Source organism: Aquila chrysaetos, chromosome 2 (genome assembly GCF_900496995.4).
Source record: "Aquila chrysaetos chrysaetos chromosome 2, bAquChr1.4, whole genome shotgun sequence".
NCBI lineage: Eukaryota > Metazoa > Chordata > Aves > Accipitriformes > Accipitridae > Aquila > Aquila chrysaetos.
In genome coordinates this window covers 14,724,382-14,745,420 of record NC_044005.1, presented here as the reverse complement: position 1 = coordinate 14,745,420, position 21,039 = coordinate 14,724,382, and the positions used below count along the sequence as shown (strand labels likewise).

The window sequence follows — 21,039 nt, the reverse complement described above, 5'->3', positions numbered from 1 at the left end:
CTTCTGATTCCTCCATTCTCTGATACTTTCACCATTTAGGTTAGGAAGCGTATGATGCCCAATTGAAATGACATTAGTCTGTCCCTTGAAAGAGCATGTCGTGCATATTTATATAAATACATGCAAATAATCTCCGTGGGGACCAAGTGTGCATCCATACATTCCACTGCTTAGAAATAGATGTGCTTACTGATACGTCTGCACACACAATCTCATTTCATACAATAGCTGTATTTAAATGTGTTGGTTAATTCATTTGAACCCACAGGTTGGTATACGGCTTATCTGCCTTGCTGGATTACCAAGGAGATGCGGTTCAGAGTTCACTATGTTTTCTGATTTCCCATTTAATATTTGAAATGGAAATGACTTCTTCTGGCAGGAATATAAAATTGGAGGTAATAAAAAAGGCTTGAGGCTGAAAGGGTGGAACTAGCAGGCTTTTATTTGAGTTCTGCCACATATTCTCTCAATGACCTTATGCAAATCATTTAACCTCTATGCATATTGGTTTTCCATATGTAAAATGTGTGTCTCTGGATATCACTAGGTTGTTATAGGGCCTAATGTGATAATTAGATCCAGTTCTTGCAAAGTGTTGAGTAACCTCAACTGACTCTGACTTCAGTTAGAACTGAGGGCACCAAACCCCCCTTCAGCATTCAGATCTCATATAGTCAACACCCAATTATCCAAGTTAAGGAAGGAATGAAGTAACCTGAATAGAGCAAAAGCACAAATCCAAAACGTAGGTCAATTGGATTATAAAAGTATATAGTGGTAATACAATGCAAGACAGAAAGCCTGGTGATGCTTGGTGATACTGGGACCAAAAATTCTGGTCCAGCACCAACAGGCGCTGCTGCACTCAGGTGATGGGGTGCCATGTGAACACAGCTGGATGGCTTCCACCTGCAAGCCAGCTAATGCAGAGCTGAAGTGATTTTGCAATGAGCTGGATAATCACCTGACATAAATAATCAAGAATTGCCTGCCTTTGTAAAGTGTTTCCAAGTCATCTTCGCAAAAAGCCTTTGCCCAGAGGATCTGAGTTTAAATTTAATGTATTTACTACTTTTGTACTGTAGAAGTGTATAAGCTGTTTTGAGTACCACCTTTTTGAATGCTGCCATATTTTTATTCTGAACTTTGTGCTTAGAATAATTATTTGAAATTTTCATTCAGAATAAGATGAGTTTAGTGTATTATGAGCAGAACTTTTCCTTCCCCCTGCACTCTTCCTTTCTCATGTAATGTGGCTTGAAGTTCACTGCTTAACACTAAATTTGTCTTTGGAATTTGGCCAGCGCACAGTAGTAGTGTTTTGTGTTCGCTATTAGAATCTAGGGGTTTGTGACTCGTCTAGGATAGCTTTGTTTCCACTATTTGAGGGGGAAAAAGAAAAAAAAAAAAAGTAAGGGAGGAGAATGCAGACAGTACCTTTCCCAGTAGGGATGCTGCTGCAGGCTGCAGGCTAGCACATACTTTGCCTTTCAAAAGGAGACAATCAGTCATTCTTTCTCCCCCAGCAGATTGCAAAGTATTACAATGGTGCAAAACTCTGACAATGGAGATCAAAAGGAAGAAGCTGGAACAAAGAAAACATAAAGAGCTTTGTTTGTAGGGAGAATAAAATACTTTAATATGATAAATTCTTGTTCTTCTAAACTAAACACATGGCCCCTAGGAAATTGTTCAGTCGCCTGGAATTAATGTTCTGTGTTCTGTTCTGGGGGCAGCGATGGTTTGTAACTGGCACACACACAAACTCTGTATCGAACCTTCAATTAAGTCTTCTATTTAACACTTGAAAGAAAATGGTTTAAAATAAACAGAATATAAATTAAAAAAGAAATCCCTCTCCATTGAACTTTGAGTGGCAAAACTATTATGCCACTTCACTATATCTCTAACAATTAAAGTTATTAGTGCATTTTGCTCAAAGGCATAATGAAATTAAAGTCATATGTTATTCTTGAATTTATTCTAATTGATTTAAATGAGGGTCAGAAATAGTGCTAAACAAGTTTCAAAATATTATTAATATCATCAGTTAGTGTCTTAAGAGCATTGTGTGCTATTTTAAATTTTATTTTATTAAAATTTTTATATTTACCCCCAAAATTTTGGTAATTAAATATATGGTCTTTTCAATCTTGGCGAGGTTTGTTCACCACAATTCAGTAATTCAACCATCTGAAACATACATGCTATGCAGTGGTATATGTATGTATATATGAGGATTTATTTTCTTGTCTTTATTGTTGCTTTTTTAATAGTCTTTGTCTTCTAGCTGGATCATCTGTCTTGTTTCTTCAGATAGCCTCTTTGATTTTAATTTTTTTTTTTTGAGTCGCTTTACAAATGGTCAGTGTATTGGAGCATTGCTGAGATTTTGTCATTCAAAGATACATTGGTGTTCCTAAATGTATGGTTTGAAATGATCAAACATCTAACTGAGTCAATAAGCACTGTGTTGTTAACTCTTGCACGTGACTTCATATCTTGAAAGCATGCAATTATGTCTTGATGTAAGTTTGTTTTAAATGTCTTGTTTCCACATTTTATTGTTGCATTCACTTTTTATTCTGCTTTGTTTATGCACCTCTCAATCTGGATTAAGCAGGTCTGTGAATCTTCTCAATGCATGCAAACTGAAAAAGCCTGCTCTAAGGTGAGGGATCCTTAATAGCTTTGTAGTGTTGAAGCTCAGTTGTTTTTCCTTTCTGTTTCAGTTCAACACATAGAAAGTGGCTGTTTTAGTACAAGCATTAACATGGTAGAACTGTAATTATTATTCCCATTTTTAACATTTTCAGAAGTACATGTTTAAAACTTTCTCATCATTGATAAATGCATTGCAAAACTTAGATAATAATTTCAGTTGTGATATCTGCATAATCTCATGCTAACATAATTTTTATTATAGGATGTTTCATTAGACCACATTGCTGTCTTAAACAAGTTAAAAATTGTGTTATCAAATGTTACCTTTTTAAATAACTGAAAAAGCTCTCCTTTCATATCACTAACGTGGAAGCCAAATTCTGGAATCCAGTTATACTCTTACAAACCTGTAAGTTAAATGAATATTTTCTGGTTTAAATCCCTCTTCAGGTGACAGTGTATCTACTGTAGCCATGGATATAATCACTGATGTTTAACGCTATAGCTACCAAAATGTGTGTATGCCAAAACTGAGTTAATATAATGGAGTTATAATACTCTTTTCCAACCACCTGCTAATACTTCTTACTGGGCTTTTGTTGTTGTTGTTGAAAGTTTAAAATAAAATTTGTCAGAAGATACCATTGCTAATTAGTTTAAGCAGTAATGGACATAAACCAAAAGAGTTTAAAAGAATTTTGTTCTTGTGGTAAAAGTAGTTTTTATACTGATATGAGACTTCATTATTCAGAAAGAGGATAGCATTACACTTTTAAGTTTTAGTCCCACCCATTCGTTTTTTATCCACGAGTTCATCTTTTGAGTGTTGATAGCTATAAAAATAAAACCCCAAGCAATATTAAAATTAATTTAAAATTGCTTCTGTAACTTACATTTTTTTCTAACATTAGTATAATTTGGTGATTTCCTTAATTTCATTTCCGTGTAGGCTGATATAGCCTCTTCTTTTCCTTAACAAGGAAAAGATGCCAAAGTAAAGGTTTGATACTGCAAAATCACAGAGAGAATTTTTATGCAAGTACTGTATATAAGGTAGTGGAAGGACTCATGCTAATAAAGCTATTTTATGTGGAGTAAACATTTTCAGTATCAAGGCTTTATTTTTTGACTGGAGTAGTATTAAATCAGATGATGTCATGAGATGCAGGGAGAACAGTTAAATGTTAACAGTATATTATTTAATTTACAAGAAGAGGTTTTTTTCATGCATTTGACATTGAGATGACTTGGATAGTGTTAGGCTAGTATGGGAGACACTTATTTCTGAAATGAAGACAGAATTAAATTCTTTTTACTGCCTTTTCCCTTCTCCTGTGAATGTATTTGTTCTGTGCCTGTGTGTAACTTCGCGTTCTGCTTGCTCTCTCCACAGAAACAGTATTTTTAAAATTTTTTTTAATTTCAGCTTAATCATTTGGATCGTGCTTGGTTTTAATACAAAAATGCAGCACTGAACATCTGTCCTACCATCACATGTTCCAGAAAGTTTTTTGTCAAGCTACCTGAGATGCATCTTAACATGCATCTGCTCTGCAGAGCTCCCCCTGGATGGGGGCTTCCTTCCTTTCAGAAGGGCGGCTGCTTTGCAGAAAGACTCTGGTTCGGTTGTTCCCGTCGTTTCTGTAACTGAGCCTCAGCTGAGGCATTGAAACATTCCCCTCCTCACTGGTAAAAAGACATGAGGGAGCAGGAATTTTTTTTTTTTTTTTAGTGTATCAATGGTGGTGTACAGATGATAAGCTGAATATTTTTTGACCAGACAGAAGAGTCTATCTCTAACCCTTTAGTTATGAAGAGCCAATGCCTCTCTTTCTTACACCACACACAAAGTGGGACAGAGCCTGAGGAGCTGACTGAATTAACAGGGTAGGGATAGTTGTTAGGGGCTGAGGGGGAGTTTTGGATTAGTCCTCAAGGATGCTTGAGATGAGCGTTACGGTAAGCAGAGCATCCCTGGGGGTTTATGGATGTCAAGGGGGAGCTGGCTGGTGATGGTAAAAAGGGTGGCTGGGATGAGACTGAGCCTTGAAGGAGCAAGAACAAAAAGAACTGAAGTTTTCATAAAGGGAGGGAACTTGTGGTTGGGATTTGGGTAGAGGGGTGTGAGCTTGAAAGTGATCATTATGTCCATGGCTTCTGGGGTGAGAGAGCTACTGAACGTGGTCATTTAGTTATTGGGGATGTTATGGGTAAAGGGGATGTCCATTCTGCTCTTTGGAGGGGAGAAAACAGCACAGGACTGGGGTGAGGGGAAATAAGACCCTGACACCGAGTCCTGTCATTCAGCTGCTGCTGTGGGGGTGATTCCTGCCTTGGTCGGGGTAATGCTGCCTGCACCTCTCTGCTGCACAGGGAGTGCAGCAAAGTAAAAATCATCGCCCAGCTCAGGGCCTCACCCTTAGCTGCTCCCTCTCCTGCTAGGAAGCACTGCTCTAGGGAGAGGTGCTTTGGACTAACAAATAACCACAGTAATTTGTCTCCTATTAGGTGTAAGCTTTGAGTGGGCTTCTCTTAACTTACTAAGCAATACTGCTTGTGTTTTGGCTCATGTTTTTCCATCAGAGAGAGCTGGATATCTAAGGGGTGCCATAAAGTCATACAAGAGCTCCCTGATAGCTATCTTGGCAGGAAGGAAGGTTGAAGAGTGAGAGAGTAAGTCAAGCTTTAAGCCTTTGAGAAACCCCTTGTCAGGAGATGTGGGGAAACTAATGTATTCATACATGTAAGTAGGAAGCATACATTTTTGACAAGCTAACGAAAAAATGCAGGCTAGCTCACCGTTAATTGCACTTTGGGGTATGTTAAAACTAGCTTTGAACCACAGAATAATTGATACTGAATGAAGACAAAAAGTTAGCTTGCATGTGCTCAAATTTTGACCTACTTTTGCATTCTCTGTAGTCTGGCTGGAGGTGTCAGGTAATATGCCTTCTCTTTAAATCTTTCACTTCTTATTAAGAGAATCTAAAAGTCCAGAAGTGTGGAGTGGTAGTCAGAGATTTGAAATGTGACCTGGAAAATAGATACTGCAACTTACTTTATGATATTGGTTTAGCCCATCTTCTATTTTATGATTAAGGAAAAAGCAGTATGTTTGTCTCTGTTGCAGCAGGTACTCAGCAAAACTCTTACGTAGGTTCTTTAACAAATGAAGTTATGATTAAAAACAAAGTTGTAGTTATTTTTAGGGTCAGCATTCTACTTGATAAGTTTCTCAAAAATATTTGTTGTAGAGATACGTGCTTTTACAAGTGCCACTGTAAAACTTGCTCCTCTTTTTATTAGCACTGTTAAGAGAACCAGTTCAGCTGAGCGTGTGTCCCCAGGCGGTCGGAGGGAAAGCTATGGAGATTCCAAAGGAAGTCGCAACCGCACTGGATCCACCAGCAGTTCATCTAGTGGTAAAAAGAACAGTGAAAGGTAATGTTATCGAAATATCATCTCCTTTCTCCGCCTACTGCCCTAATAATGAAATTAGTTTCCCTAGTTTAGCAAACATTGGGAGCTTTTTTTTTTAAAGCTCCAACAGTTGGACAAAAATATATTTTAAAACGTTTCCAATAAAACAGGTTTTCAAATTTAGATGAAATTTATTTGCCTTATTTCCAAACCATAAACAATGTGAGAACCTTGAGTTGCCTGGAAAAGTTTGTCATTATTAAACATGCCTTTTCTATTATCTTAGTGGTTTCCCTTGGTCTTCAAGTTCCTGAAATGTACTTCTTCAAGTTCCTGGTTGTGGTGCATTGACCCCAGCTGGCAGCTAAGCGCCACACAGCCACTCAGTCCCTCTCCCCCAGTGGGACGGGGGAAGAGAATAGGAAGAGCAAAAGTGAAAAATCTCATAGGTGAAGATAAAGGCAGTATTAATAAGTGAAGGAAAGAGGAAAAGAAAACAAAACAAGTGATGGAAAGCAATTACTCACCACCTCCCACATGTAGACAGATGCCCAGCCAGTCTCTGAGCAATGACTGCCTCAGTCCGAGGGTCAGATTAATGAGAAGTGGAGGGAGAGGCTTATGTGCAAGTGCTATCCAAAGAAGTGGAATAAAGTGATGCCTATCTCTGTGTATCTCTGATGATGCTTCTCTGTACGGCTGACAGTCCAAAGAAAAGAGAATGTCTTGTCCAAGGGTTTCAGACTTAGGATGGTCTTGAATGAATAGCTGATTTATTGAGGTTTGTCACTATTGTCAGTATTGGTCAACTGGTTCTTTCCTGTATTTCCTAGACAGATTTTAGTCTTAGCCATTTCACTTGACCAGTCCTATTCCAGTTTCCTATGCAAAAAGTGGTGTTGATGGTACTGTTTCACTATCTCACAGATGATGTGACCATAGAAACACAATGTTAATAAAGATCACATAATAACCTAATTTACCTGCTCTGTCTGGGCATCAGTGCCATCATAGGAGTCACCAGGCTGCTCATGAGCTGATGGTGTGGCACAAAACATCCTTTCCTTTTCATCCCTTCAGTATCTTTGCTTGATGTAAGGAGTGACTGAGGTTGTTGTGTACTAATGGACAGCCTAAATATGGGTGATTACATTATTAATGGTTTGTTTTCTGGCTTACGTTTTCAGCTATGAAGCAAGACAGCAAGTGTGCAAAGTTTATGAAACTTGTGAGAGGCTTAGAAAATTATGGGAATAATGAAAAAATTAAGAAAGCAGTGTGCTTTCTCTGTGTATTTTATCTTGTATAATAAATTTCATTAGAACAAGTCCTCCAAAGGTGAATTCTGTGTGTGTTGTGCTGTGGGAGATATATCTGTCAAAATCTAAATACAGTGCTTTGCAAAGTCTGTGTTTTGAAAATATCCCTGAGTTCCTGCTATCTGCATAAGGTGATAATTATCTGAAATTAGTTATATGTTAAAGCAACTACAGAAATAAAGTGACAATATTAATTAGGTTGTCCATTTAAATTAAGGAAATGTATGACTTCTAGTAGCTACATAGAGGTACTGTACACTTGAAAAATGGATTCCAAAATAGCTGAGAAATAAAAACATTACGACATAATTAATTATCTGCGAAATTGTTTCTGCTCTAAAGTTGATCACGGTGCTTGAGATGCATTTTTTATTTTTACATACTATTCTAACAGAAACCCAATGGTTATGTCACTCTGCAGTTGTTAGGCCACAAAGGGTTGAGCAACAGCATTGATTAGAAATCACTTACTTTGGACTCAAGGAGGAGGTCCAGCACACAACTAATGCAATGCTTAAATAATGTGCAAGTATCCCAAGGAACTGATCGAGCCTTAGCTGGAGCTAGTGATGTTGGTGCCACTATGAGAGCAACCATTGTATGGCTAGAGAGTTTTCCCTGATTTCTGTCACATGCAGCCTGAGGGTGTTCAGCACCACAGCTCTCACCTCCTTGAAGAGTGTCCTTATCCTGTGGAAGAGGCTGGCTAAAGACTTGCCTCATGTTTCTTCCTGAAGCCGGCCCACCATGCAAAATATAAAGGAAGAGTCATGGGACTAGAAGCAGAATTAGCATGATTCTATATGCTGGGGGCTAAGGCTGTCCTCCTAGAGCTAACTGTATGTGTGAAAGAGTGAGGAAGAGGGTGTTACTTAACCATCTACTCACAGCCTTATTATTTGTATCATTGATAATTATGGGTCCCTACCAACTTAAGATGTTCTATGGTACTATGTGATTCTGTGTCAGGTCTGTAGATGAAGCTTAAAGCAGAAGGCATGCCAGGAATCTAACAAGACAATCGTAAAATTATTGTTTTTCAAAGTATATAGAGTTGTAGGCTGTTAAGCAAAATCATAGTGCTATAGAAAGCCATTTTAAGAAGCTTTAAGCATAAGGAGTAAGGAGGTGACCATAATCTCCTGCGCTACTATGGGCTGTCCCAACTCCTGATGGCTATGAGCCAGGGGTAAGCCTTCCTAAGGGTTAGATAAGTAGGAAGTGACTCATGTTCACAAAAAAGAGAAAGGGTAGCCAGGCTTCTGAGCTGTGTGTGTGGTTAGGGTTTGTATAATTAGAAAGTACACATGATTTGCTTTATAACTGTCATGAATCGGCCTTTCACATTAGCTTGATCAGCTTGAGTAAGTCAGCATGGTCTGTTCAGAGCTAGGGACTCTTTTGTCTCTAATATGGCAATGTTTCTCACTAGTGCTCCATCCCATAAAGTTTTTATTTTCTAAAAATATCGTCATTCATAAGAAAAAATGTTAATCTTGGTGTTAACAATGGCAACACATCATTCTATTTATATGGATGAGATTGGCTGCGTGTGCCAGCTTGAAGCATGAATTTTGATGCATGATTAATACCAAGGCTGATATTATGAAAAGTTGCTAAATCAATGGGCAGGATCAATAGAATTCTTTTTGGTTTGGTTTTATTATTAAGTAAATGTATTATTCTTAATATAACTGTCAAATCAAGGCAAAAGGAAAAACGCTGTAAAATTATTTGCTACAACTTCTGTTGTAGAGGCAAAAGGAAAAACGCTGTAAAATTATTTGCTACAACTTCTGTTGTAGAAAGAGAATCTTTTATGCTTAGAAAAATATTGCGTGCAAAAATCCAACCCAGTTTCGTTTCTCTTTTTGGTTTCTCTTTATCTGCCAACTGCAGTCTAGGAACGGATGTGGGGATGGCATCACAGCTCTAGGGATACTTTATGCTTCAGTATTTCTCCATCAGAATGATAGGGCTTTCAACCCTTTTGGGATCACCCTAAGAAACATACAACAGTAATCTGATATTTCAGAAGTCTTACTGGATAGAAAGAACACGGAACGGGGAGGAAAAATAACTGCATAATATAGCTTTGTGTCCCTTTCATGTTTCATCAGAAACAACACCCTCAAGCCTGATTATACAGGGGCAAAGGACAAAGAAAACAAATGACTGGCTTTTCGTGAAAAAGATTGCTTCCTTCTGGCCAGGGTAGTACTATCCAGAGAGCCCCTCAGCTTTTCTGCCTCTTCCTTCTCCACACGCTTCATGTATTTTCCCCTCAAGTTTTGCCAGATATTTTCTCAAGACAAAAAGACAAATGAATTTCAGGTTGTCTTCCAGGCAGCTGTGCAGTGAGAAAGAGAAGACTCTTTAATCATGATGGATATGTGCTTTCTGGGTTTTACCTAGTACTGTCATTCACTGAGGAGCAATTGGGCAGTTCCATGTCTTATGTAAACTCTTTGGAAAAGCAGGATTCAAACTTCGGTTTGCTCCTTAAATCCAGAGAGAACAAAGCCATGAAGTAAGTGAACACCCACACATGCACTGATACAGTAGCCCCCCCTGCTCCACATATGCAGAGAGATGTAGTTAAGAATATATTCCTAGCTTTTATTATAGTTGTAGACTGCTTTAGAGTAACAAATCTCACTGACTGGAAACCAAAACTGATGCAGCTGCTCGTAACTGGACTAACTTTGCAGAAGAAGAGGATTCTGTAGTTAGTGGAGGAAAATCTATAGTTTTGAGAATGTAAGGAGAATTGAATGTAAAAGTTTTAACATCTGCCATCAAGGAGCCACAATGTATACTGGTTTTAACTGTGTCTGTCTGGGGATTTACCTTGTAAATAATTGAATTGAAAAAGTATTTTTGTTTATATGTACACACAAAAAAATATTTTATATCTTTTCTATTTTTAATTTTATATTATATTGATACCTTTATATGTGTAGACAGTATGTGCATGCTTTTTAAAATAGAAATTTCTTCATTATTTTCACAGCAAACCCAAGGAACCAATGTTCAGTGCAGGTAGGAACTTTTAAAATTTTTAAGGAGGTAACAACTGTGATAACACAATAGTTTGGTTTTTGTTTTTTTTTTTTTTTTCCTGTGGATGCCTAGAAACTGGTATGGGAATCTGAACATGATACTTAGAGGCTGCTGATGACGTATTTTTAAAAAGTTGATCAGTTTGCTTGAGTTTTTATTGGTCCAATAGATTTTATTTTACACTTAGGATTCTTCGTAAGAAGACAAAGAAAGAGGCTGTGTCTTCTTACCCCAAGTATGTCTTCCCTTTCAAAGCACTATTAAGGTTTTGTTAATTAAAGCATATGCCAAGTTCCAGCTATGATGCTGTCATGTTAATTTAGTCATAAAAGGGAGCCCTCAACTACTGTTAAAGAATGCCACATCTGTCCCAATGCCTTGTAATAAAATTTGTCAAATGGCAAATAAAAAAGGTGTTTTGTTACTACAGTTTTGGAAGTCTATCTTTAATTTGAAAATCACTTTAATGTTTTCCTGCTTATGTATTATCCCTACAAAAAGATTTTGAAAGTGAAATAGTAGGTAAAAGTGAAAGCAGAGTTTGTCCTTGTCATTAGACAGTTACAAACTTTTAAACACTCTTGATAGAGGTATGAAGCTGAATAGTATATATAAAATTTTATTTTTGTTCTGAAAAACCAAGGACACTAAAATAAAATCTTTCTTTTAACACAATAAGGAAGGAAAAAACCCTGTTGATTTATCAGATGTATCATACTATTTTTGGGTATAGTTCTGTGACAGTAATCATACATTAAGCTGAAAAAGTAGAAAATCTTTTGTTTACTGTGCTGATTGATCCAACAAAGCTCATAAGCCATACTTCACAGTTTAGTGTAATTGATTTTGAACTGAATAATGTATAAAACTAAGTACGTACTTAAGTCTCTTGTGATAATACAATCACAGTTCATGTTCCTTTCATGAAAACTGTTGGTTTAGAAAAAGAAAATTTCCGATTCACACAGAATATACTTTTCTTGTGTAACAATTCTCCTTCCCTTGCACCATGTAAGCAAAGGTATTTGGAATAATTTTTCATCTGACACTTACCCTGTAGATAAAGATCAGTAATTAAACAGATGTGACAGTACTTCTACCCTTCTCACCTGGACAAAATTCCTACTGAAATTAATGATTTTTTTCTAAGAAAGTTATACTTGGTATTTTACTTACTTAAAGCATGTAGTTGCATAATAGAGCTTAAGCTAGTATTTTAATGATAGAAGAACTAAACAGAACCCCTAGCTGGAGGAAAAGGATTTTGACTGTGATTACCCAACGTATGGCATGGAGTATGGCTCAGTGTTTTGTTAAGCACCAGGTTAGCCTCCAGCAGAATACTACTGGACATTCGGTAGAGCAGGTATTTAGTGAGTTTATTGTATTCAAACACATCTTTATCTAGCCCTTCTGTCTCTGTCTCTGTAATCACAAGGGAAGCGCCGTGTGACACACTGCAAAGGTAGGTTTCACTTCCAAAACCTCATAGCTCTCGAAGCAAAATGGTACTGGTGGGATAAAAGCTCAAAGTATAAACAGCTATTTTCTAACGTGCGCGCATTTTTGCAATGTTAAAACTTTCCTAGTTCTTTTGAATGAAACAAAAATATTATACCATCTATTATACAGTCTACTGAATTATAACCCTCAGGTGTACTTTAATAATAATAATAATGGGTTATAATTTAGATTCCTGTGGACTTTTTCAGAAGAATTTGAATTAGAAAAAATATGTTGAGAGAGCTATATGGCAACACGTGGATGTTCACTGTGTTTGAAATGGTGTTCTGCACTTTTACTGAAATTTGTATAGAATCTGTCCCTTTGTTGGCTGTTTTGCTGTTAGCCTAACATGATTATAGAAGCCTTGGTTTTTCCCATGCTTTTTCTTACTGAGTAGACTGTAGATTTTTCTGAATGTTGAATAAACAGACCTAGGCCTCCAACTAATTTCTCAGTGCTTTTTGGTCAATGTCATAAAGCAGAGTTACATTTGGTAAACATACCATATTGTTTTCTAAAGCTTTAGTTAAATTGTAGTGTAAATATGCACATTTTTGATGCATGTTTATATCTGTGATATAATCACAGATTTGTCTTGCTTTTTAGACATAGCTAAATCCTAACAGTTTTTCCACTAATCAGCATCTTTCAGCTTTGCAACAAATCTAAAATTGAACAAAGCAAAGATTGTTTGTTCTCAAGGCAAAGTCTTTTAGAGAGTCTCTGCCTCTCTGTATTCCTTGTACAATTTTATGCCTGCAATCAGTAGCGGTCTCCTTTGCAGATCCTACTAGCATTCACATGCCTTCTTATTTCAGTTCAGTAACTTAATTTTTGCAGTTACTTTCAGTGACAATTTCAAATTTACAAAATTGCAGATGTAAAAGATACATTTGTCTAGAAGTTTCACCACTGGTCTGTCTTTGTAGTTTGATGATTGTCTGTCTTTACATCTATATCTTCACATTTAGAACTTTGCTGTCTTAAAAACTTAGTTAAGAAAAGTACAAAGAAAGGGATGTAGATTGATTATGTAGATAATACGTTTGGATTACTAACAAAAATGAGTACAGATGGAATTAATATTACCAAAAGTTAGAAATAAATACACAGTATGTATTTCTGTGCCTGACCTGGTCAGCCTAAGTTCCTCTTTATGGTTAGTAGAGAGAGAGAGGCATTCTGAAGGCACAATTTATACACTTACTATAATATACTCGGTATAATTTACTATATTTGCTTTTGGACATCTGCTTTAAAATGTGATTAATTTGTCCAAAAGTACCTGTTTCTCCCTATTTACTCTAAAAAGGAGTTTTGAGTGATTAGGTCAAATACTTGGCCTGTAGATGGCTAAATGCAAGTTCTATGAGTCCCATAAGTTTCAGGTGAGAACAGCGGTTCAATGAATTAAACTTTTGTTCATTCCCAGCCTTTGATAAGCACAGTCCGTGGTTGTTGCTGCTGAAAATCTATTGCCTTCCAGTGCACCAGTATCAGTAGTATTGGCATGTGGTTCAAGCTCATTAAATAGACGCTGCATGTGCATACAAATAGTGCTGTATTGCTCTGCTATTTAATGCTCTACCCCTATATTTTATTTTCCAGTACAGATCTATTGGAGTAGATTTTTAAAAACAATTCCAGTATTCTAGCACTTTAACAGGCATCTTAAACTCCAACCATCTGTCACCATTATTTCAGCATTATTATTGCTTCTTTTTAGCATTCAGTTTTCTGTTGTTTTCATTATATGTATGATTTCTGTAAATGAAGCTAGAGAGCCCTAGCTGTAACTTTACTGCGACAGATCAGGTAGATCTCTTTCCCAAATGAATTAGTCTAAAGGCAAAATACACATATATTTAGGTAATACAGCATAGCAATGATGTTTATTTGTTCAACCAATAATTTTTATTCATTTAGTCAGGATTTGTAGCATATGCATATTTCCAATTAAAATAAAGCCTTAGTTTTCAAATTAAAAAAATAATGCTATAGTTGTATTGATACTTAACAATTCATAGCATAATTTTAACAGTCCTAAATTGTATAATTTTTTTTCATTTACATGATTTTGTTACTTCTGCCCTTCCATTTCCTCTGTGCCCACGATTATTCTGTCTAGTAACTCTACAGATGTCACTGACTCCAAAACTGCTTGATTCGCATGAGAACAAGGCTGAACCCCTTGATCTGCCGATGGAGCAGCAAGAGCCAGCACGTTCTGAATCTGGACAAACTTCACCAGAAGTTCACAGGACACCCACTTTGGCCTTGCCAGTTCCCAAAAGTCCTAGTCAGACCTTCATGGCATTTCCCAGATCTCCTAGTTTTATAAGCCCCATGAAGTCCCCAAGTCAGTACTTCCAGATCTGTTATTAATCCCTGCTTCTCTCCCCCAAAAATATTTCTTACCAGTTCAACACATTACTTTTAGTATTTCTTCTAGAAATGTTTACTTCTGTCAGCCAATTCAGTTTTTGTAGCTTCTCTCCTGTATGTCATTTTCCTTTCTTTTAATGTGCTGTCAATGTTGTCATTCCTTTTTCAATGTTTAGTAATTCTTAAAGCACATATCTTTTCTGCATGTACATCAGCATGATTCCTTTTACTAATTGTTTGTGTTCCTTATTTCGAATGTATCTCTAACACTGTATCAAGTGTAAAGCATATCTTTACACTGAGATGCAAAGAATGCGACTGAGTGTTGGAAAATACTTTAGATGCTGATGCTCAACTGTAAATATTGATTAAAAAATAAAATTAATTTTAAGTGGCATTTCTGCGTTAATTGTAATCTTTGATGTTTTCCCCTTCATTTTTAACATTTAAAAACTGTAATATTGTAATGTTATTTTTCACAGAAAAAGGTTTCTATTTCAGTCCTTTCAGTTTTGTAGTTCTTCATGACATTGTTTAGTTCTAATTCTGCTGCTCAACATATTTAGAGGAAAAAGGGACTTTGTATGTTAAAAAAAAAATTCTGCTTAGTGATTATGATTTAGGAAAAAACCCCAAAACCCTGCTTAATTTCTAAGTTTGAGATTGCATGTTGTTCTTTAACTGTAATGCACCAAACTGTTAAGTGGGAAGGGATGGAGGAGCACTGGAGTTCTCCACTGATGTTTTTTTTTGTGTAACATGAAACATTTCTGACCTTTTGTAGAGGAAGGATACGTAAAAATGTTTCTTCGTGGACGTCCTGTTACCATGTACATGCCCAAAGAGCAAGTGGAATCTTACAATTTGGAAGCAAAAGTAGAACTACCAGCCAAGAGGCTTAAACTGGAATGGGTGTATCCTTTCTGCGCTAGAGCACTACTGGAAATCAATCATTTCTTAATTATTTGTTTTAAATAATTTTTTGAGCTAAAGTATAGCAGAATTAAGATCATAACGTTCATTTCATTAGTGAAACGACATTCCATTGAAAATAGGTGTTAATTTCTTGAGGCTGCTGTTCTGCACCTTGTGAAGTACAGGGTGGCAGCTTAAGAGAGATGTTGCTTAAATGTTGCCTGAAGGTTAAGTCTGAAGCATACTAATTAGCTAAAGATTAAACTAGGCATATTGTAAGAATGTAGTGAGCTGTGATTATTAATTATAGTATGCATAAAACAAGCTCAGGTTTTTTTGCTCATTCTCAGCAGTAATTTATCATTTTAAACTGTGTTTTATAAAATGTGCACTATTGTCCTTTAGAGGATGCTATCATCAACTTCAGTACTTGAATAAGCCTGGAATTGAATAGCACTTTGCAACTGATAGGTGCTTAGCAATAAAATTCATAAGATATCATATATAAAATAATGTTTGAATTTAGATTTTAACTGTGTTTAAGCACCATAAATAGCGAACAACCAGAATTTTCCACTAACTTCTGTGAGTGGACATAATTACAGAATTCTAACTTGAAAGAAATCAGTGTTTCATTACATACAGAAATTTTCACATTTCACGTTTAAATATAATGGGAAAATATATTCTTTATTGAAAAAAGAAATGACATTTCATTTTTGTATAATCTTAGTATATGTAATAGATGATTTAAGATAAAATATAAAGACAACAAGATCTGAATCTACTTGTAATATCCGCTATCTTTAGAGAGATTAAGTCTTCATAAGGTTTTCTATTTTAAGAAAAAGACTTTTTTGGGGTCCCAAACAGTGCAAATAGGAAGTTGCTTTGTCTTCATAAAAAAGAAGACAAGCCTCATATAGTCTTTTTCAAAGTTGTATAAATAGAACTGCATGTGGTTTCAGAATACACACAGAGAGTTTCCAAAAGTCCCATTGTATTCACAAGAGATTAATGACAGATTTAGTAACCGTTCTCATTATTCCTGTTGCAGCTGAGCTTGTGGGTTCTACCCCACTCTGCTGGAACTGCATAGATAATGCATACAGAAATAACTGAAGATGAGTTAAACAAAAAATCCACAAAGTTTATAAAAGACCTGAAATAAGAGTGCTAAATACTGCTTGCAGCATTTTACAATCTGTTGTACAGGCTCTCACCACGTATCACAATAGAATTGAGTGACATCTTTTTACACTTGTAAGGTGCCCCTTGCTTAGGGGGCCTAAGGATGATACGGGAGAAAGTATTAGGATGCTTGCTGAAACAACAAAAAAACCCAACCACAAAAACCAGATTGTCATTAGCAGTGTGTAGGTGGAAGCTGAAGTTAATATTTCAGACTATTATAAGAAATGATAATTAGAGTAGGTCATGATTTCACTCTCCTTAGTTTCTCACTTAAGCTTACTTAAATGACTGAATGTTTGCCAGATGGAGTATTGTTTTTAGTTTGAGTATTCATATGTCCTTCCAGATGTGTGTCTGTATACCCAGCAGAATCCTATATATAAAGGTTGTCTGTGAATAAAAAAGGTATGAATTAATAAAGTGATCTAACTAACCCTAAATGGTTACTGAGGAGGATGCATATTTTTCCAAAAATACTGTGCTAGCTTTTTCAGATTTTAATTTCTTTGCTGTTAAACCCAATCATGATATCCATGCTTAAAAGTTACACCAATGACTAGGTATATGAAAGACTTTAAAAAAAAAAAAAAAAAAAAAAAAAAGGGAGAAGATAATGCCCGATATACAGACTATAATGATGAGAAGAAAAGCTGGGAGCAGGAGCTTAAAGTAATTTAAGGAGAAAGACAAAGACAGCAGAAAACCAACCAGTGTTGCAGGCATTCATTCCCGTTAAGTTGGAGAAGCTGAGCTGTTTGATTGGAGGGTAACAGAGCTGGAGTAGGAGAAAACATCTTTGGAGTGGACAAATCAGCCTGGCTGTGGGATTACAGCCAGAAGTGCTTTCTAATGTAAGAATGGGGATAGAGAAACAAGATATTGCAGGTGAAGTGGACAAATGGAAAGGGCAAAGCAGACTATGATGAGAAACAGAAGGAAGAAAATCTAATGTATGTAGGTTTCAGGGCATACCTGAACCGTAAAGGGGTTTTACAGTCATGTTAGCAGGTATCTGGGTAAGCCGAAAAAGGTTCAGACCACATCAGATATATTCAGACATGAAGAAACAAAAATGCTGAGTGATGAAACCTGAGGGAGGGCTAGAGCAGAGGTGGTAAAACCCGAGCGAGAAATCGGCACTGGGGACATCAGGGAGGGAGCAGTGGTCTGCACAGATCTGTTTGAGACCAGCTCACTTGGCAAGCAGGAGGTTTGAAACAAAAGCTGCAGGCCAAGTGAAAAGAAAAGGTCAAGATAACATTCCCTGAAGTGCCAACTCTCCAAATCCAAGTTGAAGCCACCGAATCTGAGTGTGGGAAACAGTGAGGAGAAGGAGAGATCAACCCCAGGAGTTTACATCTGAGAAAAAAGGCTCACACAAAGAAACTGAGTGTTTGACAACAGCAATCACGTGAACAGTTGAATGCAGCATTGTTCCCCACAGGAAGAATCATAAAGAAAGGAGATTTTCCCTAAAGAATGTAATCTTTCCCACTTAATAGCTATTTTTATGCACAGAGATTTGTTCCTTATGAATGTCTGAATAATGCTTTTACTTCACTTTTTAAAAAAGTGCAATTCCTTACACTAACTTCAACTGCTAGTTCATTATGAACTTGATTATACATTGTTGAACTAGGGAAATTTTATGTTGGCTTCCGTTGGTAATGGTATCTGGCCTCATAGAGAAAAATAAATATAAACAAATAAAGCATTGTCCAGGAATCTGTAGTGGTTTCTCTAATCTTTACAGGCAGATTCAAAATTGATAGTAAATGCTTTGTAATTTGAGGATACTGGTTGTTTTCCTGTCTTCAAATTTTAATGTCTGAAACTTGAAGGAACTCTGGCTGAAATATTTCAGTTTGGGAGTCCAAAAGCTGTATTTTTGAATGCACATTTTGATGGTTGTGTATGCAGCACTACTTCTATTGCATTTATTAGGAAAAATCAGCAAGCTGTTACTTGAATTCCTATTTTAGAAGTAAGATAACTATTGACCTTACTTCTTGGATAATGTTAACTGGAGTATTTTAGTTTGACTGGGTTATCATTGACCGTAGACAATAGTGCACAAGTATCTTTTTAATATTATATAATAGGGCTTTCAGTACCTCCCCATATATTTATCACAGCCAGTTTCTCCATATTGACTGAATTAGAATGCACTTTTGTTTTGCCAAGATTCTTCTAATGCTCTTTCTTTCTGTTCCCATAAAAAATGAAAGCCAAAATAGTTGTAGTCCCTAATGACTCTTCAGAAGAATAAAACTACATAATTTGGCTGAATTAACATTCAGTCTAAGTGAGATTATTTCTGGATTAATTCCAGTTATTTCATTAGATTAATTTTAGATTAGCGTTGATATGACTAGCATCAGAATCTGGGCCACTGCCTTTTAAATACTACAAAAATAAATGGGAACGGATGATGTAACCCTTTTAAGGTTTCATATCCATCTGGCTGGTAACGCCCAGAATAATGAAATCAATCAACCTGCACACAGGATAATGCAATCAATCCTAATGTAATGCAGGGAGATGTACTGAATGACTTACTAGTGTTTCCATCAAGTCTAAATTTTTATTTTAATTAGTCAAGCAGTGTAAATAGTAAATACACTTGGGACAAAATTAATACTGCCTTAGTCTGTATTTAGCAGATTCCAGAGGATACTAAAGGGATAGTATGTCTACAAACTCCCGTCTTCTTTACCATGTATTTTCTGTAGGATATGTAGGTTTTCAGTAACTCAAAGTGTGTGAAACGCTTTAGCTGTCTACTGTAGTAAGGGAGGGAGTTCTGAAGGCTGTCAAGTGATAAAGCTGTGCTCAAGGCAAGAGATGCCAACTTAAAGGAAATAGAGGGGCAGAAAATCCGGTTCATTTTTCCTTATTTTTAACATTCTTAATTGGTAGATAATGTTATTGTAGCTTGACCAACATGCTAGCTATGGTTATAGGGGTCGGGACTGTCGCAGTAATCTCTATCTTCTTCCAACGGGTGAAACCGTATATTTCATCGCATCTGTAGTTGTGTTATTCAATGTTGAAGAGCAACTTCAGAGACATTACACTGGTCATAATGATGATGTGAAGTGGTAAGTCACCTAATAACCCCTCTTTTTTCTTCATAAAACAGTATTTGGGAGGTAATGTTGTGTTCTTTTAAAGTAGTTTTGAAAATTCAAGTCATGAAAATTCTAAGCCGTGCATAGGTTGGGTCCTTATGCCTGACAATGCCTTTGCACAATCAAATGGAGGTCTGACTGTAGTCGTGATAAGGATGTCAAATGTCTGTTATAGCTCTATCCAGTCAGCACATGAAGCAACTGCTGTCAGGGTGTGATGGCACAGACCTGAGGATATCCAAATATGTCCCTAACAGAGCCTGGGTTTGCTTGTGAAACCCGCCTTGAAGTCTGTGCTGCTGTATATGCTGTGCTACCTAGTTTGGATGTGTCTATATGCAGTTGCTGTATTGATGTTCTTCAAGTTTCTGCTTTTTTCTCTCAGTTGCTAACATTTTCTCCTTGTATTTAGTTGAGAAAATTTATTTTCCATAACTAATGTACTTTTTACATTGAGAATACAGAAAAGTAGAAATATGGCATAATCTATAGATCTACTCATTTTCATTACTCTGTTTTTAGGATGGTTTAACATTAACTTCTTCTTTAGACTCTTTGCCTTCCCCTTTTTGAGTAGGATTGAATTATTCATCTTTACCTGGGTCTGGGTGCCAGATACAGGTCCCTTAGGTTCACTCTAACCAACAAAACAGTTTTAATGTCATTTGTGGTCTTCTGGTAGTCTTCGCACATGTCATGGCAGATACCCTGTGAACTAGCCCTGAACAGCCTGGTTAGCCTGCTGCCATGCAGGCATGCCAGCTTGGGCTTCAAAGTGGTTCAGCTATGTTGAAGCTTAGAGGATACTAGGTATCAGGAAATAGCAGTATCATTAAATTGAAATCTAAATAAACATATGGTTTATCTTGATGGTATCTGTCTGTTTGCAGAGTGTAGCTGAAAAAGAGTACCCGGATTATCTGAAGTGCCCCAATGTATGAAACGAGTTTGATATCCCTTCTTTAGATTAAGCATTATGAAACACCTGTTGTCCCTCAAAGCCAAAACCAGACCTGATTACCAAATCTGGTTGCATCGTGAGCATGTTTCATAAAATTGAATTATTTGTATAATCTAGTTGTTTTACAAGGAGATTTTAACTTGGATCTGTTCCATCTCATTTCTTTCTTTCAAATTTTCTGACTCTCTAGATACTTTAAAGCTTTCAGGTTCATTGGAAAGAAGATACCTTTCTGCATTATAAAGCTGGATGAATTATTGCCACTGTTCATTTTGCAGGGCACTTGGCCTGTAGAACTGTATGCAAAGCAGCTGCAGTGAAAAAAGAATTGAGAGGATTTAGGGCAAAAATAGGCTGTCCTCCAGGCTTTAATACAAATTTTAGGTTGCTTTTTCTTAGAGACATCAGTTAACATTGATCACAGTTTTTTAAATCTCAGTTTTAATTTTAGAATCAAACCTCCTAATTTCTGTATCCT

General features: G+C 36.5%; 1 protein-coding gene across 17 annotated transcripts in view; it reads left to right on the top strand.

The window, feature by feature from the left end:
* The window catches only part of EML1 (EMAP like 1), a 131,033-nt gene that overhangs the window by 83,619 nt on the left and 26,375 nt on the right, over nucleotides 1–21,039 (top strand). For 4 of the 17 annotated variants that reach the window (XM_030030912.1, XM_030030852.2, XM_030030884.1 and 1 more), the window contains exons 4-11: nucleotides 2,624–2,674; nucleotides 5,590–5,607; nucleotides 5,974–6,108; nucleotides 10,420–10,448; nucleotides 11,908–11,934; nucleotides 14,104–14,334; nucleotides 15,145–15,274; nucleotides 19,421–19,570. In XM_030030912.1, the coding sequence (XP_029886772.1) occupies nucleotides 2,624–2,674; nucleotides 5,590–5,607; nucleotides 5,974–6,108; nucleotides 10,420–10,448; nucleotides 11,908–11,934; nucleotides 14,104–14,334; nucleotides 15,145–15,274; nucleotides 19,421–19,570 (771 nt within the window). The remainder of the gene's footprint in view (nucleotides 1–2,623; nucleotides 2,675–5,589; nucleotides 5,608–5,973; nucleotides 6,109–10,419; nucleotides 10,449–11,907; nucleotides 11,935–14,103; nucleotides 14,335–15,144; nucleotides 15,275–19,420; nucleotides 19,571–21,039) is intronic. The other 13 variants (XM_030030961.2, XM_030030996.2, XM_030030979.2 and 10 more) reach the window with 11 other exon arrangements.